Below are 15837 nucleotides of genomic sequence, written 5' to 3' on the forward strand. Positions count from 1 at the left end.
ATACCTATCTGCCACACATACACTCTTTGTCTAGGCCCCATCCGTGCACTGTCGCTATGGGTATTTCTATGCTGCACCTGCGCAAGTGAATGGCAGCTTGTGTAGATATACCTGCACTAGCTAGCTCACTAAAAATAGAAGCAAGGTCCCTATAGCCTGGGCTTCCATGGGGGCTAGGTACACATCGAGGTACACACTAGCTTGCACAGGTGGTGCTGAAGCCTGCACCACAGCATCCTCACTTCTAAGCTAGGGTGCAGTGAAGACAGATATGTCTACCTGAGCTGCAAATCACACCCCAGCTGCAGCGTAACCTGTGTCTATACCCCACTGTCTGTGCAATACCAACCGCCGGTGAGTTGCAAGGAATTTCACAGCAGGATGGAGGGGTGACAGGATACCAGCGTAGTCACGACCGTGGAAGGAATTGCCCCCTGACTATTTCACAGTGAGGAACTTGAGGGGCAAGCTGATGTGTGTTGCCTGAACTTAAACCAGCCTTCTTTTGTGGATGGATTTCCCGCCCCTACCAACCCCTCTCTCCTCCCATGCATTCTCCCACAGCTGTCACTGGAGCAGGACAGATGGGGCAGTTATCTGCACCCCTCAGGCACCATTCAAATTTACTTTATTCAAATTCAGGCTCAATTTACAGTTTGTTTTGGCCCCATCTGTGAAACTAGAGCCTAGCCCTGCCATACCCTCATGGGAAGAAGTAAAGAGACAGCATGGTAAATCCCCATCCTTTGGAGAGTCGTATTGTCCAGTTCAGTATCAAGGAAGGGTCCGGGCCTTTCTCTGATCTCTATTACCCTCAAGAAACCCCAGCCTCTTCTGAAATCTACGACACTCTCCCTTTTCAGATAGCCCAACTCCTCCCATTTCCAAGGTCAACCCATTGCTGAGCAAGGAGAGAGGTGAAACCAGTACTTGGCCTCAGACCAATTCAGACACTTGGAACAGGCCCATTCCATCTCCTATTGCCAACCAGCAAAAGGTGGTGGGTCTGTTTTAGAGATGGCCTGGCCAGGTGTAGAAAATGTGAGGGTCATTGAACGCTGGGGTAGGGAGGAGACTTCTGGGCTCTGTTTCCAGCTCTGCCACAATGTGACAAGCCCTTTAATCTCAGTTTATCTGTCTAGATTTGGGAATAATAATCCTGAATGCTCTGCAGGAAGGGCGGTGAGGCTGAATTTGTTAATGATTGTTAAGCACCTGGATGAAAGGTGTTATATATGTGCAACTTACTGTAACAAACCCCTGGACACTTAGGATTTCATGGCTGTCAGCCTGCTGCATACCAAATGCCCCACTCCTTCCTCCCTGCTTCCCTCTTCCCAGTCCATGGTTTTCCACTTGAGCCGTCAAGGCAACGATAGAATTCAGATTCTTCTTCTCCAGCATGCACAGGCCCTGATTCTGGAGCTAAGAATAATCTCCATTAGCACCACAGGGCTTATGACACACAGTTAAGCAGTTCTGATTCCCTCCACCAGAGGACAATGTAGTATATACACATACACAGACACACTCATTCATACACACTCGCTAACTCATTACATTATTGATATTTTGCCAGCTAGAATAAACTAACCCTGATGCCATTCTGATCACAGCCCCATGTGACAAGTCATCAGAAGAAGTCAGGACCTTCAGCGCAGAGTTCAAAAGCGAGTACCCAGAATGCCTTGTTCCAAAACAAGACAAGGACCGTGCTGGACTGAAGGAAGAAGGTGCGCCTGCCCTGTATCTGAACAGGACATTGTCAGGGCCTCCCGCTCAAGGTTAGCTATACAAGGCCAGACTCTCCAAAGAGCTCAGGGCCTGATTTTCACATGCTCTGCACCTACAATTAGGGCCAGATTTTCAAAAGACTTCAGTGCCCAGCTGACTCCCATTGTGACACCTCTGATCACACTGTTTATGGCAGAGCTGAGCCCTTTTGAAAACCTGGCCCTGAATGGTTCATGAATCTAAGAATTGCACAATGGTTGTTGCTTTGGTAACGAGGACCTCAGAATAAATAGGGATCAAGAGATATTATTCCAGATTATATGAGGTATTGACCAACTAAAGGCCTAGTGATTCTGAGAGGGTTTCATCCACTAGCTCACCTTCACAGCCAACATCTGAATGTAGGAATGTCACGGCCCATCGGCACCAGCACCACTAGCCCCGTGTTAAAGGGAAGTCTCATATCCGCCAAGATAACATGAGTGCTGGAAGCATCTCTTCCCTACCTCATAGGCCCTGGTGGCCTTTAAATCTGATGAGCTTGGCATATGGTTACTACAGTATGGGCACCTTAGAGATGTTGGTGATTGAGAGATAGACTGGGGTTGTTACTGTCACGGTTGCATATGGCCCCACATGTGCACACACGTCCATACCACCACATTCTTACAGCACCACCTGATGACAGTCTCCACTAGTACCTCAACCCCTCTGTTCTCCGTCTGCGGTAGGTTGCCCAGTCTGCTTGTATGTAGCAGGCCATTGACAGGCACCGCACCAAACTAGGAAGTACAAGCTGAGCTGCTGGGAAGTACTAACTGCCCTGCCTAGAGTATCAGCAACATGAAGCTAATCCAGCCACCATACGCTGGGACAGATTTGTGTCTAGGGTGGCTCCTAGACCACATACAGCAGAATTAAGACAGCTCTGCCCACCTACCAGAGTTATGAGAAGGCTTTTCTGTGTTTCCCACGGGCAGCATTTCCCTCTGTGCTTCTGGGATAGATTTGTTTCATGCCAGACAGCACGGCCATACATTTCAGACTGAGATTAGAAACATGTCAAACCCCCCTAACGGTGAGCTCGTTCTGTCGTTTCCTGCACAAGAGAGAAGAGACAGTAATGAATGCAAAGGGGACTTATTACAGAGGCACAGCCATATCCTGCAGGTCTCTCTGAGGCTCGAGCTCCCAGACTGCACTAGTCTCATTACACAGGCTCTCCCAAAGCCCTGGCCTGGTCTGGGCATCCATGAAAGGGACTGTATCCTGATCTGAATGCTGTGGCTTAGGCCCATCTGTAGATGAGATCAGCGTTTGAATTGAAGCGCACTGGTTACTAATCTTTCCCTGTAGCTTTCCTGAGTCTTGTATTCTCATTAAAGATATTAAGCAGTAATAAAATGACTTTGCTGAGCAGGTCTGGGAGCATTTGCATGAGTACCCAGGCAAAGCAGAAAGCCTGCCAATCTGTTCTCCTTCTCCTTTGCCACCTCAGAAACATCCGTCCCAGCTCTGCAAGTGAAGGGCTGCAGCAATTCCACAAGCACCCCCACCTTCTACAAGCCCAGATTCTCTTGGGATGCCTTCCATTCTCCATACAGCTACAGGCAGATGTCTTCCAGCATGCAGTCAGCCCTCCTGGAGCGCTCAGTTAGTCTGTATGGCAGCCACCTCCTGCCGAGCTCTGAGCCGCCTATTGATTACAGCATGCGTTACTCACCGGACCTGGAGACATACCACTGTGTGAAGTGCAACAAGGTACATCACCAACTAAAGCCATAGGGCTGGGGAGGAGCCTGGGATGATTTTCATCACATACATACACCAGTGTCCCACAGGCTTGATTTAAGGTACAAGGGACCCAGCTGGAGGATGGATACCATGGGTCCGATACAGCCAAGGGCACCGGGAGCCTATGCAGGCAACATGTACTTGGTGCTCAGTGCTCCCCCACCCATGCCACACCAAAAGTATAGCTCCTGCACTGGCACCTACACTACCAACCACGATCAAGTTGATAGCAGAAGGTCTCTGTAAACAAGAACCTGGCTCTGCTGAGCAGAGATTGCCATAAGCCACAGAGTTTGGATATGGATCTGAATCTGAACATCACTAAAGTTTGGATCTAGAGTTTTGGCTTAGCCCACTGGGAGAGTAAGGCTAGCTGCCACGTTCAGAGCCAGCATAAAAGTTTGGGAAGAGCGGGTGTGTTCCCAGGGGTTTGGTTTGAGCCCCTCTCTGCTGGTAAATAAGAGCACCTCATTTTAACTAGCCCAGAAGTAGAACTAGCGGAGACAGCTAGCTATTCACTCTCCTGGCTGGGGAAATAGTTCTGTGATTGGGCTCAGCTAATATGGGCAGCTGGAGGGAAACATCAGACAAAGAGAGGGAACTGGAAAATAGAGTTGGAGACATGGCTGGCTCCCAGGATCCTCACTGGCAGCTTTCCTCTTCCAGGTATTCTCTACCCCACATGGGCTGGAGGTCCATGTCCGAAGATCTCACAGTGGGATGCGGCCCTTTGCTTGTGATGTGTGCGGCAAAACCTTTGGACACGCTGTGAGCCTGGAGCAGCACACGAACGTCCACTCCCAGGTTGGTCGCCAACAGGGAGCCGATGGCATTGCAGAGTCACCCGTGGCACTGAATTCCGAAAGGGGCTGGCTCCTCTGATACCTCGAAGCAGATTCTGGGCAAATCCCTGCTCGTGCTGAGTCCTCCTTGTTAGGTTTGGTGGCACACCTCACGTGACATGATATGATTTGCTGGACTTTAATTGGCAGGCCCTCTTGAAAAATAGCAGGGAGTTTGGGAGGGAACAGACATAACTAGAGATGGGTCTGAGCCACAACCAGGGCTGGCCTTACCATGAGGCAAACTGAGTAGGCCACCTCAGGTGCCAGACTGGGGGGCGCCACTAGGACCCAGAGTTTCAAAGTTTTGGCCCAAGCGAGGGGGCATGGGGGCATCATTTGAGCTCTCCGCCTCAGGTGCCAAAATGTTGTGGGCTGGCCCTGGCCACAACATTCAGATCTGGAGCCAGATCCAAATGTCCTAAGAGTTAAGGGGTTGTCTGGATAACCAGGGTTTTGGTTCAGTCCACTGCAGCAAGACAGGCGCACCCTGACATTCAGGTCTAAGCCTCCCCAGAGTTTGAGAGTATTTGGATACAGGAATTTGGCTGGCAGCCATCTGCTATAACAAAGGGGGAATCCCCAGCAGGTAAACACAACAGCCTTCCTGCAGACACACCAACAGAGCAACACCAGTGCCAAAAACATTTACACATCCACAACAGTCAGGAGGACTGAGGACAATGGACCTCATTCTTGGCTCTCTGTTCTCACAAATCTCAATGTTCTCCTTGGTAATTCCCTGCTCATGTCAGTGGTTCATTTGCAATAGTTTCCTCCTGTGATACACTCCTCCTGCCTGACACAATCTAGTGACTAGACTCCTTTAAGCTCTTTGGGATAGAGACTTTTTTATCCTGTGTTTGGACAGCACCTAGCACAATGGGATCCTCCTGGTCCATGACTAGTCGCTGCTGTGTGCTACTGCAATACAAATGAATAATAATAATAGTATTCCTAGGAGAGGATTACCTGATTTGTCTTGTCTAACTTGCTAGCCTGCCTAGTTTTCTGCTAGCTTTGGGCTCCATCACTTCACCTGTGAATGACAAATCTGATCCCCAACATTTCATTTCCCCCAACAGGAGAGAAGCTTTGAGTGTAAGATGTGTGGAAAGACTTTTAAACGCTCGTCCACGTTGTCCACCCACCTCCTGATCCATTCAGACACGCGGCCCTATCCCTGCCAGTACTGCGGCAAGCGCTTCCACCAGAAATCGGACATGAAGAAACACACCTACATTCACACCGGTGAGAAACCTTTCTGACATGAAACACACACACACACACACACACACACACCTGAGCCCACAGCAGTCACGCATACAGACACACGCACACACACACCAGTCACACTTATACGTGCATACATGCACCTGAACTGACAACACTAACCTGCACACCTGTACATGCGCACCCGAGCCCACAACATTCATGCACACACCGGTGCACACATGTACACAGACACGTGAGCCCGGTGTTCACGCACACACTTGTGCATATGCACTGAGATGATGTACAGAAAGATGCTGATGGTGAGTCCAATTGTGGGCTCAGCATATGTGTTTTTAATTTTGCATGTATGCCAGAGGGTATGATAGATGCATTCACACCTGTGCGGGTGGGGGTGGGGGGGAGGCGGAGGGGGCAGCACAAGGTCTCGGCACCAATGAAGTCCCACTGGCCCCCTGCAGGGGTTGAATGTTCCCCCTTGGGACCCAGTCCGTAATGCCAGGCGGGAGGGATGAGCCCATTTTCCCTAGTGTAGGGGGTTTGAGTTTGTGTTCTGCTTGGGAGAGTTGGGGAAGAGGTGCAGGGATCAGAGACGGGGGATGAGAAAAAAGTGACAAAAAGAGGGTGAAAAAGAGCAGAGGGGGCACTGACTGAGCAGCCGCGGCAGAGAGACCAGGGACTGAATGGGCTCTGCAGGCCGAGCTCCCCTCTCAGCCCTACAGGGCCGCGTGGCGGCACATCAGCAGGGCAGTGTGTGGCGAACAGACCCGCACTGCCCACGCCCATCGGCCCAGCACAAACAGCCACCTCAGTTTGGATCCGTGATGGTTTGTTTCTGTCCCATAGGGGAGAAGCCCCACAAGTGCCAAGTGTGCGGCAAAGCCTTCAGCCAGAGCTCCAATCTCATCACCCACAGCCGCAAGCACACCGGCTTCAAGCCCTTCAGCTGTGAGCTCTGTGCCAAGGGCTTCCAGCGCAAGGTGGACCTGCGGCGGCACAGGGAGACCCAGCACAGCTTGAAGTGAGAGCGCGCCCCGAGCTCTGTCTTGGACCCCCACTCCCAGCCACATGGAATCCCACCAGTATTCTGGCCTCGTCTCTCCCTCTGCTTGGCTTGGGGCACCCACCTTGTTAAATGCTTATCTCTGCCCAGATTCCCTGTGGGACTGGCACAGCAACGTCATCCTCCCTGGTGTTACCCCGCATCCCCCTGTGCGTGACCAAGAATGGCACTGCCAGGAGCACTCACTGTCTAGTTTTGTCATAGGAATTGGGCTAGGCTCTGATCTCAGTTACTCGGCTGTAAATCCCCTGGAGTCATCATTACTCTGGATTTACACTGAGTGCCGGATCTGGCTCATCTCATCCACTGGCAACACAGAGGGACTCCTGGGTTGATGACACCAACTGACTAGCAATCTGTGCCAGGCGGGTTCCCTAACCACGCTTTACTTTGATGGTTAGGAAGATAAGGCCTGGGCATGCAAATAATTTGCATTCAATGAGCTGCGCTCAGCTAAAACAGGGTTCCCACAGAGGGCATAAATGTGGGGCACATACACCTAGATTCACATTCTTTCAACAGGAGTCTTTTTGTTATCGGGTGAAAAATATGTAGCACTGCATGTTTATCTTACAATAGAGTGGGGGGGGGGAGGGAGGAAACTAAAAATCAGATGCTGCATGCCCATATTAGTACCACCTGGCTACCTACATGGACTTCTGAGCTACTCGGAATTCAGGACCATGGGGAATTTTGTTTCCCAGTCACTCTTATAAAAGAAGAAGCTGATCTATCCATCTTGCACCCATCCCATTAGTATGTGAGTACCCCACAAGTATTAGCAAGGCAAAGTAGCAGGATTTCCTTCTCTCTCTGGTCTAGCAGTTAAAGCACAGGGCTGAGAACAAGAGCCATGGGTTCTTTCCTTGGCTCTGCTACAACCGCACTATGTGACCTCAGGCAGGGCGCTTCCCCTCTTTCTGACTCAGCTTCTCCATCTGTAAAATGGAGACGATAAATATTAATATATCCAGACTTGTCAAGTGCTTTGAGACCCTCAGCTGGAAGACACTAGAGAAGGGCAAAGTGCTATGTTAGGGAGAGACGTGCCTTTAAATGAGAGGGGCAATGCAGCCCCAACCAAGGCAGCCTGGGACACTGTGTCAAACAGTGACATCGCTGTGTTTAGCTTGAGGCTGGGATGCAGCGTCGGTTCCTTTGCCCCTCTCCTTACCCTAGCACTGATGAAGGAAACAAAAAGCCCTGCAGTGACTCTCCTACAGACAGGAAAGACATGATGCAAGTGGAGAATTCATTTACTGGCAGGAGGAAAGGGGCCAAATCCTGCTCGCAGTTACCCCAGGGTAAATCCAAAGTAACCCCAATGGCTCTGGCCGAGGATGTGAAGCATAAAAGCCTCAGTGTTTGTGCTGTGTCTAGGCTACTTTCCACTAATATGCAATCTGGCCACTCAAAACACTCTCCCCTCCTTTGCTTGTACATTTACATATGTATTTATACTTCTTGTAATGTATATTTTTACTGTAATACACCAGACTGTAACAACCTGTACGGGCCTGTTAGATTTCCCAGATAAACGCTATGTTTCTTCTCAGCACCCGGGGGAGGAAGACTATCACAACACTATGTGGACTAAAGACACAAATTTCAAGAAAGGCTTTGACCATGCCCAGCACTGGATTTGCAGTAATCTGTCTGATTTACAAATCTCTCTCTTTACGTATCACAGGGGCCTAGTCCACGCCATGAACTAAAGTGTCACTTGGGGGGAAATGCCAGCATAACCTAGTGGCTAAGGCACACTCAGTTGCTACAGAGCATCCTCTACTCAGAGCCTACACTCAGACCAGCAAAGAAATCTTGGATCAGGTTTTGGTCCTGTTCACAGCGTGATACATACAGAGAGCCCCATATAGGCAGAGTACAGTTACCATCAGCAGGTAATACACTGAGAGAGACTTATAGTCAGCTCCCATTTGGTCAGCTCTTTTAATAGATCACAGCCAATGTTAGGATCCTGGTCAATGGCAGGGCTTCATGGGTTGGGTATCAACAAGTGGGGGGAAATGGGACTGAGGAATCACTCTCAGGATTACGAATGGGACAGCAAGCACACACACACTCACACATACTCGGGGACACACAGCGCGTGCAACCCCTCCGCAGGGTAAAAAGTCATTGTAAGATTACTAGAAGTGCTGCCAAGAATCCAAATGTTGATTGCGATTTGTTTGTTTATTTTGCACCCCTAAAATCTATAAAAAAAATATTTAAGGAGTTCCCAGGTATCTGAACCTCTCGACTGCTTCCCACTCCCAACCTCCCGCCCTTATGCTCTGTGGCAGCAGGTGTTTGGGACTAAGTTAGGGGCAGAGCTGGTCACTGCAGTGCTGGCGTGGCCTGAATAGAAGCTACACCAAGAGAACCTGTAAAACCACTCATAAAAACAAATCAGACAGCTGGTTCTTCCAAGCACTAGCAAACAACAGCTGCTGTGTCTGGGACATTTCCATTGTTATCACTGATTTCCATGGGATGGCAGAGTCGCTGCTTGGGGGAGGGGGCTGATATCTCCTCTCCTGAATCCCTGCCTCCACAGCCAACTTCTTTCCTTCGAACCAAAGCCACTCACCCGCTTCAGTCATTTATTTTGCCTTGGTATCAGCCCTGGTATCACTGAGCTGACTGGATAACTGAAGAGTTGTTAGACTGGAGTAAGCAATGGCAGCCCTACATTTATGCTAATTATGTGATCACATGAGCCCTGTATATCTTGGAGTCTCATGTCATGCAAGGCTGACTTTAGACACAGGCTAGACAGGCAGCCTCTAGAGAAACACATTTTCGGGGTACTATGATATTCAGGCATTCCACTACTGAAAGCTGCAATGTGGCCAGAAGATGCCATGCACTGAGAGCTCATCTGCAGATCAAATGCAACAGGAGAAGGGTCTGCCTGACCTAGAAGCCTCCCCGTGCCCAGAAGTCTCTCAGAGCACATCTCTAGGAGCATGGGTGGTGGAATGAGGCCAGCTGGCAGAAGGGGACGGGAAGAAATGGAAGGTGACCTGGGAAAGGGGGAAGGGATAGAACTTATTGGGTTGGAGGCTGAGATACCACAGCTATTCTTCACGTAGGGTAACAGTATACCTGGGGTAGGGCCAGGCACTGCTCCCTGCTGCCAAACAATGGATAGCTCTAGGGACCCTGGTCATTTCCTCTGCATCCTGCATTCCCTGATTTCTGCTCAGCCTCCATTCCATGCAATGGGTGCAGGGGACCTTTTCCAACTGGTTTCCATCCCCGCTTTGTGTGTTGTGCTCTTGGCTTCTACCCTTCCCTATAGCTTTTGTTCTTGGGTGGTGGCCAAGGGGGTTTCATAGGTATGTGGAGTTTGAGGGGAGAGCTTAATCACAGGCCAGGAGGAAACTGGGCAGAGCCCTGCAGGTCTTTCCTCACAAGATCCTTGAGAATCTAGGCTTATCCCTGTGAGAAGGGGCCTGAGAGGCCCCAGACTGGGGTCAACATGTAAGTTGCTCTTATCTCATAACATGGCTCCTCTTGAGGAAGGGATCCAGTTACCCAACCAGGACTCCAAACTGCATGGGGTTATGAGACCAGGAGGATAGGGGTGGGGAAACCTGAGTCACAGCCACAATGAAGTAACAATGTTCTAAGCACAACAGTGCATTTCAGGCCAACCTACTGGGCTTCACAGCACACCCAAGACATGAGTGTGGGCCATAGCCCTAAGCACCCTTTCATGTTACACCGCTTGTTCAGAAATCACAGTTCTGTTGTCCTCGTCTTTGCCAACACAAAAGGCTCCTTTGTCCAGTGGGAGCCCTGTTACAGCACTCTGCACTGACACACTTCCCACACACCTGAGCTGACTATGTCAGTGCACTCTAACATTGCCCCAACAGAGCTTTTTGCATTTCATTTCCCTGGTTTTCTGAAAAGGAAAGGGAAAGGAGGAAGAAAAGCAAAAGGCCCACAGCTGCAACACTATGGAGCTAAGTGATTCTCCTTTGCACAATTCCACACTTTAATCTGCATCACCTAAAACTGTTGAAATTCACGTGAAGGAGGGAGGGAAGGAGGAAGCAGTTGTGCCTACAGACACACCACACTGCACAGGGCTGGTGGAAGAGCCTTCAGGTCCGAATTCTGGAAGGAGACCTGTCAGCAGAGAACAGATCATGGGCACAAGATAGGGAGGAGGCCTTTAGGCAGCATACAGCCTCTTTCGAGAAGTCAGTTAGCCTATGGGCTAGGCTTTGCTGTAAAGGGCTTCCCTTTGGCTCATGCTTCATCCAAACCTGGGAGCTGCTCAGCTGACTTAGCTGGTAGTTGGTGGTGCTCAGTACCCTACAGGATCAGGCCACTGGTGTCATCAGATTCGGACACACCTGCCCCCTTGTTCCCCAAACATACAAATCCTTCCCAATTTTGACTGCTCTGAACATAGCCCCCTTCCCACCGTCTATCCCAGCATCAGAACATTTTGGTCAGTCAATCAAGAAACCAGATAACATAACAAAAAATCTCAACTAATCTTTGTGGCTGAAGAAAGAGCTGACTGTTTTTGCTCCTCGCTGAGCCCTCCCTTCCCCCCTCCCATGTCTCTCCCCCAACACCTTCGTTCCTTTATTGGAGGAAGAAATCCTGGTATTTGGACTGTTTTGTTTAGCAAATGAGGGCCATGCAAAGCGATCCCTCCGGGCAGCTGCCAAAAGGTGGGGGAGGGGAATGAGTTGCTCCCAGCAGCCTTCAGCCATAGAGGGCTCCAGCCCAGCTGCATGCTATTGATCATGGATCTGTCTGGACATAGCCTGGCCCCGGAATGATCAAAACTGGGAAGAGCTGGGAGGAGGGAAAGGAGAGGGGAATACTTTCCCAGGGGAGTGCCAGCAAGAAAAAAAGCTTTAGTAAGTGAGGTTGGAGGGTGTTGATGGGAACCAAAATCTGTGCCAGTTTCAGGAAAGCACCTCTGTTCAGGACAGCAGATTAGCGTTGCTATGAATAGAAACAGACTCGCTTAAGTCCTCTCCTGAATCAGAGCCTCTTGAAAGACTATGGGGAGGCCTAGGCCCAGTCTACATTACAGACCTATATCGGTGTAACTACATCCCCTCAGGGGTGTGAAAATCCACACCCCCTGAGCAAGGTAGTTATTCTGACCTAACCCCCCCATGTAGACAGTGCTGTGCTAAGGGGAGAGCTTCTCTGGTCGACATAGCTACCGCCTCTCGCAGAGGTGGATTAACTACGCTGACGAGAGAAGCTTTCCCGTCAGCATAGGAGCATCTTCACTTAAGCGCTACAGCAGTGCAGCTGTACTGATGCAGCGTTTTAAGTGTAAAAAAGCCGCCCCTAGTCTTTAACCTGACTTATGCTGACTCAGGTGAAAACTACAAGATGCCTTATCTCTACTAGGATTTTACCTCGTATTGGTTACCACATGTTAGCTAGCACCAGGGAAGAACCCTTCTGTTCTCCTAGTGCAGGTGAGGTCTGTGAGTAGCGGACACTCACTAAGCAAAATGGCTGCTTCTAGGCCAGGGTAGGGCAGAAGCAAGCCACACACTCTTCAGAAACAGCCTAAGCATGTCCAGCAAGTGCAGGTTTCAGAGGAGTTTGTTTGCCAAGTGCTGTTGCCTCCCTCCTGAGCTGTGGTTATGAGGAAGTGTTTTCACTGAAAGGGAAAACAAATAAGCCCATTTCCCAGCCCAAATCCCCACCTCTCTGCAAGTGCTGCATCCCTTGGGAGCTTCTCTCAGCTCAAGGGGATCAGCAAGTCACCGCTCTACACTCTAAACAGAGGACATAAATGGAAGCCTCAGGACATTAGTCAGTCTCACAATACAGCTGCAGAAACATGTTCCCCGTTAGTCTAATAAAGATTCTTTCCTATTATTAAGGCCTTGTCTACAGGGGGGAAGTTGACCGGCATATCTGTGAATAAACTATTCCAGAAAAGCTATTCAGGTATAATTTAGCTATTCCAGAATAGATCCACATATGGACACTCTATTCCAAACTAAAAGTGTCTTTGATTCAGAAAGAATTACTCCACTCACACAGTGGAGTAACCATTCTGGGATAAAAATTACTTTTATTCTGGAATAGAGTCCACAAGGGAGCATTATTGTGGAATAGTTAAATTATACCAGAATAGCTATGACAGTCAATGTACTCTGTAGAGAAGGACTGAGACAACACAGATCTATGCAGCAGAGTTACTGAACAAGGGCACTCTAACATATCATGAGTCAATGTCGACAGAAAGGTTGGTCTTGTGGCCAGGCTAGGGCTCCAGAGATCTGGCACAGATTTCCTGTGTCCTTGGGCAAATCACTTAGTTCACATTTTCATAATTGCTCAGCACCCACTTTTTAAAACCTGTCCCTTAATCCTTGAGCCTCCGTTCTCCATCTGTAAAATGGAGAGAATACCTCCTTTCTCCAACCTTTTGTCTGCCCTATCCACTTAGATTGTAAGATCTTCAGGGCAGAGACTGACTCTCATTATTTATATAAACAGCGCCCAACATGATGAAGCTCTGATCTCAGTTGGGCCCTCTAGGCATTATTAGAATACAAATAGTTAATTAGAAAAATAACTCTGCAAAGCAATCTAATTCCAGAACTATCAGAGGATGAAAGAGAATATCATCCTAACCAGACACACAAATAATAACCCCCCAGCACTATAATAACCCCCCAACATACCCAAGAGACAGGAAGAATAAAGAGAAAGAACAAACCAGACCACCAATGGTATGTGCAACTGTGAAGAACATCCCAAGGAAAGAGACCTAGGGGGACATTAAGCCTAAGAATCATCCTGCCACAGTCTGGTTTCACTGAAGATTTAATTTTCAAGGAGCAGTTTAAAGGCAAATATTTGCTATTCTGGCCCTGAGACTGGTTTTGAACTGGTGACCTAGGAGCACTCCCTTTGCCAATCAGGAAGGGCAAAAGAGCAAGAGAAGCAAGCGTAGAGAGAGCAGGAGTGGGGAAATCTGAGGCTGGGGAGGAGCTGACCATGCATCGAGCTCAGCTTTTGTCTGATAAGTTTATCAAGCACTGCCGGCTGCTAACTGTCAGCCAGCAAAGCGGGCCTGTTAGGGAGGAGGAACAGCTCCTGGTGTGAGATAGGACAGCCCATGCCTTATCAGAGCGTCTGAATGAAAGAGAGAGCTGGAGAAAGAGCGTGCTTTCCAACCACTTCATCTGAACAACAGACAGATTGGCAGGAAAAGACTGTCAAGCCCAACCAGGCCTCAACAGACAGACCTGTTCCATGCAAATAACTATGTTAAATGCAACAGGAAAGTTGCAAATTTGACCATAAAATCTCCAGGAAATGCAAAGGTTAAGATTCTAACAGGAGCCTTGCCAGCAGTGTACATTCAGATTTCCAGCAAATAGCCCAGCCAGTTATTGAGCAGACTACCTATTCAATGTGGCTGAGAAAACATTTGTTTTGGGACATTAGCTTTCCTGACATTTTGTGGATCAAATCTGAGACTTCAATGCAGCATTAATGTGGGCTTTTGTGTATAATTTCCTTGGGAGGTAGGGGGGACTTATAAAAGAAGAAAATAGGGGAGGGGAATCAGAGAGAAACAACAAGCCCCCAGCTGCTTTAATATGTAGCTGAGCAATTGGGCCAGATACCCATTTACACTGAGGCCCCTTTACACCACTCCAGCAGTATAAAGGAGCCTGAGTTTAGGAGTAGATGGCATTTATAGCCAGCAAAGCCAAAGGCCCAATAAGCAATTACATTTCCACTCATTTTAAATTCCCAGCACAGTGTAAAGGGAGCTGAGTGGGTTTTGGGTTTTGTGTTGAACAGAAGTAGTAATATGTGCCACACACAGATAAGCACCATTGTGGACACTTTGATGGCAGCCTCAGCAGAGAGGCCATGGACTGAAAGAACCATTATAACTCCTCCCCACCCCCTTCAGGGTGCTGTACATCACTGGGGCAGGCACCTAGAAGAAGCACTCCCATTTTGGGGGACTAGATTACAGGGGATGGATCACTTTGTTCGGTTCACTCCCTCTGACACATCTACTGTTGGAAGAGAGGATACTGGGCTGTCTGGACCATTGGTCTGATCCAGTATGGCCATTCTTATGTTCTTATACATTTCTGCAAGGACTGTGATTGTGACAGAGCCTTGCTTACCTGCAGGCCCTCACCCTGCATCAGAACCAGCCATGCTCTGGCTCTTAGGCTGCATTCAAACTGATGACCTAGGGCTTGTCCAGACTCCACTAGAAAGTTTTACTGGCAATATTTCTGCAGGCGTAGTGCTGCCAGCATAATGCTACTTAATAAAACTTTTTTGGCAAAGTGCAGTCACACTTGGTTGCTTCTGCCCATGCACCGTGTCCATGCAGCATCAGATTGTATCAGCAAAAGAAGTGTTGCACCACGAATGTATCATGATCAGTGAAACTGGAGTCTCAGGGCCTATGTTTCCTGGGGGGACCGACTGGACATCAATGGAACGGGTTGCTTAGACTGGAAGCACCTCAGTCAAATGAACAGAGCAGTGCACAGGGTTTAATAAAGTTCCATTTGTTCAACTTAACTTGTATTGCTTCACTCTTTGCTAATGAAACAGTGGGTAGCATCCCAGTGTCCTATGCCACCATCTGCCATGCTACTCTGTGGGAAGGATACCCTCACTCCTCTCAGGGAACTAAGAGACTTTGGGGTCAAATTCCCACAGCCCCCTCTGTTCCATTCCATAATCTACTGCTCTCCAGCCCATTACCAGCCCCGTGCACTGTCCAATCCCTTCACACCTCTAGAAGGCTGAGGCTGGTTCTAAAGCGATTCATCCATTCCCAACTTCTGTCAATGCCACTCTGAGTTTCAAAGGTTTCAACAAAACAACCCACTACCCCCTTGATTTTGGCTCCCTACTGGGTCATTTTAAAACAGGACTTATCTCGCTTCCCAGGCCCTTCTATATTAGGAGCTTTAACAGGATTTTTGGCAGTGGCCAAGCCTGTTGGTTTCTTCCCTTTATAAAATATAAGTTATCTTTTGCCTCAAGTGGGGACTAGGAAGTCAAGAGACTGGAGCATTACTGTTCCTTAAGGAGCCACATCCTGAAAGGCACCGGGGCCTGGTGAGTCAGCATGTCAATCATTCACTGCTGTAGCCGGCCATTTATTTTGAT

The 15837-nt window shown here is 48.9% G+C and overlaps 1 protein-coding gene across 7 annotated transcripts in view; it reads left to right on the forward strand.

Moving 5' to 3' along the window:
- The window catches only part of GFI1B (growth factor independent 1B transcriptional repressor), a 528565-nt gene extending 520391 nt beyond the window's left edge, over nt 1-8174 (forward strand). For 5 of the 7 annotated variants that reach the window (XM_073313867.1, XM_073313864.1, XM_073313861.1 and 2 more), the window contains 5 exons: nt 1617-1784; nt 3233-3495; nt 4195-4332; nt 5456-5621; nt 6450-8174. In XM_073313867.1, coding sequence (XP_073169968.1) covers nt 1617-1784; nt 3233-3495; nt 4195-4332; nt 5456-5621; nt 6450-6628 — 914 coding nt within the window. In that variant the 3' untranslated portion in view covers nt 6629-8174. Of the gene's footprint in view, nt 1-1616; nt 1785-3232; nt 3496-4194; nt 4333-5455; nt 5989-6449 lie in introns of those variants that run through there. The other 2 variants (XM_073313866.1, XM_073313865.1) reach the window with 2 other exon arrangements.
- The last annotated feature ends 7663 nt before the right edge of the window (nt 8175-15837 follow it).

Source organism: Lepidochelys kempii, chromosome 16 (assembly GCF_965140265.1).
Source record: "Lepidochelys kempii isolate rLepKem1 chromosome 16, rLepKem1.hap2, whole genome shotgun sequence".
NCBI lineage: Eukaryota > Metazoa > Chordata > Testudines > Cheloniidae > Lepidochelys > Lepidochelys kempii.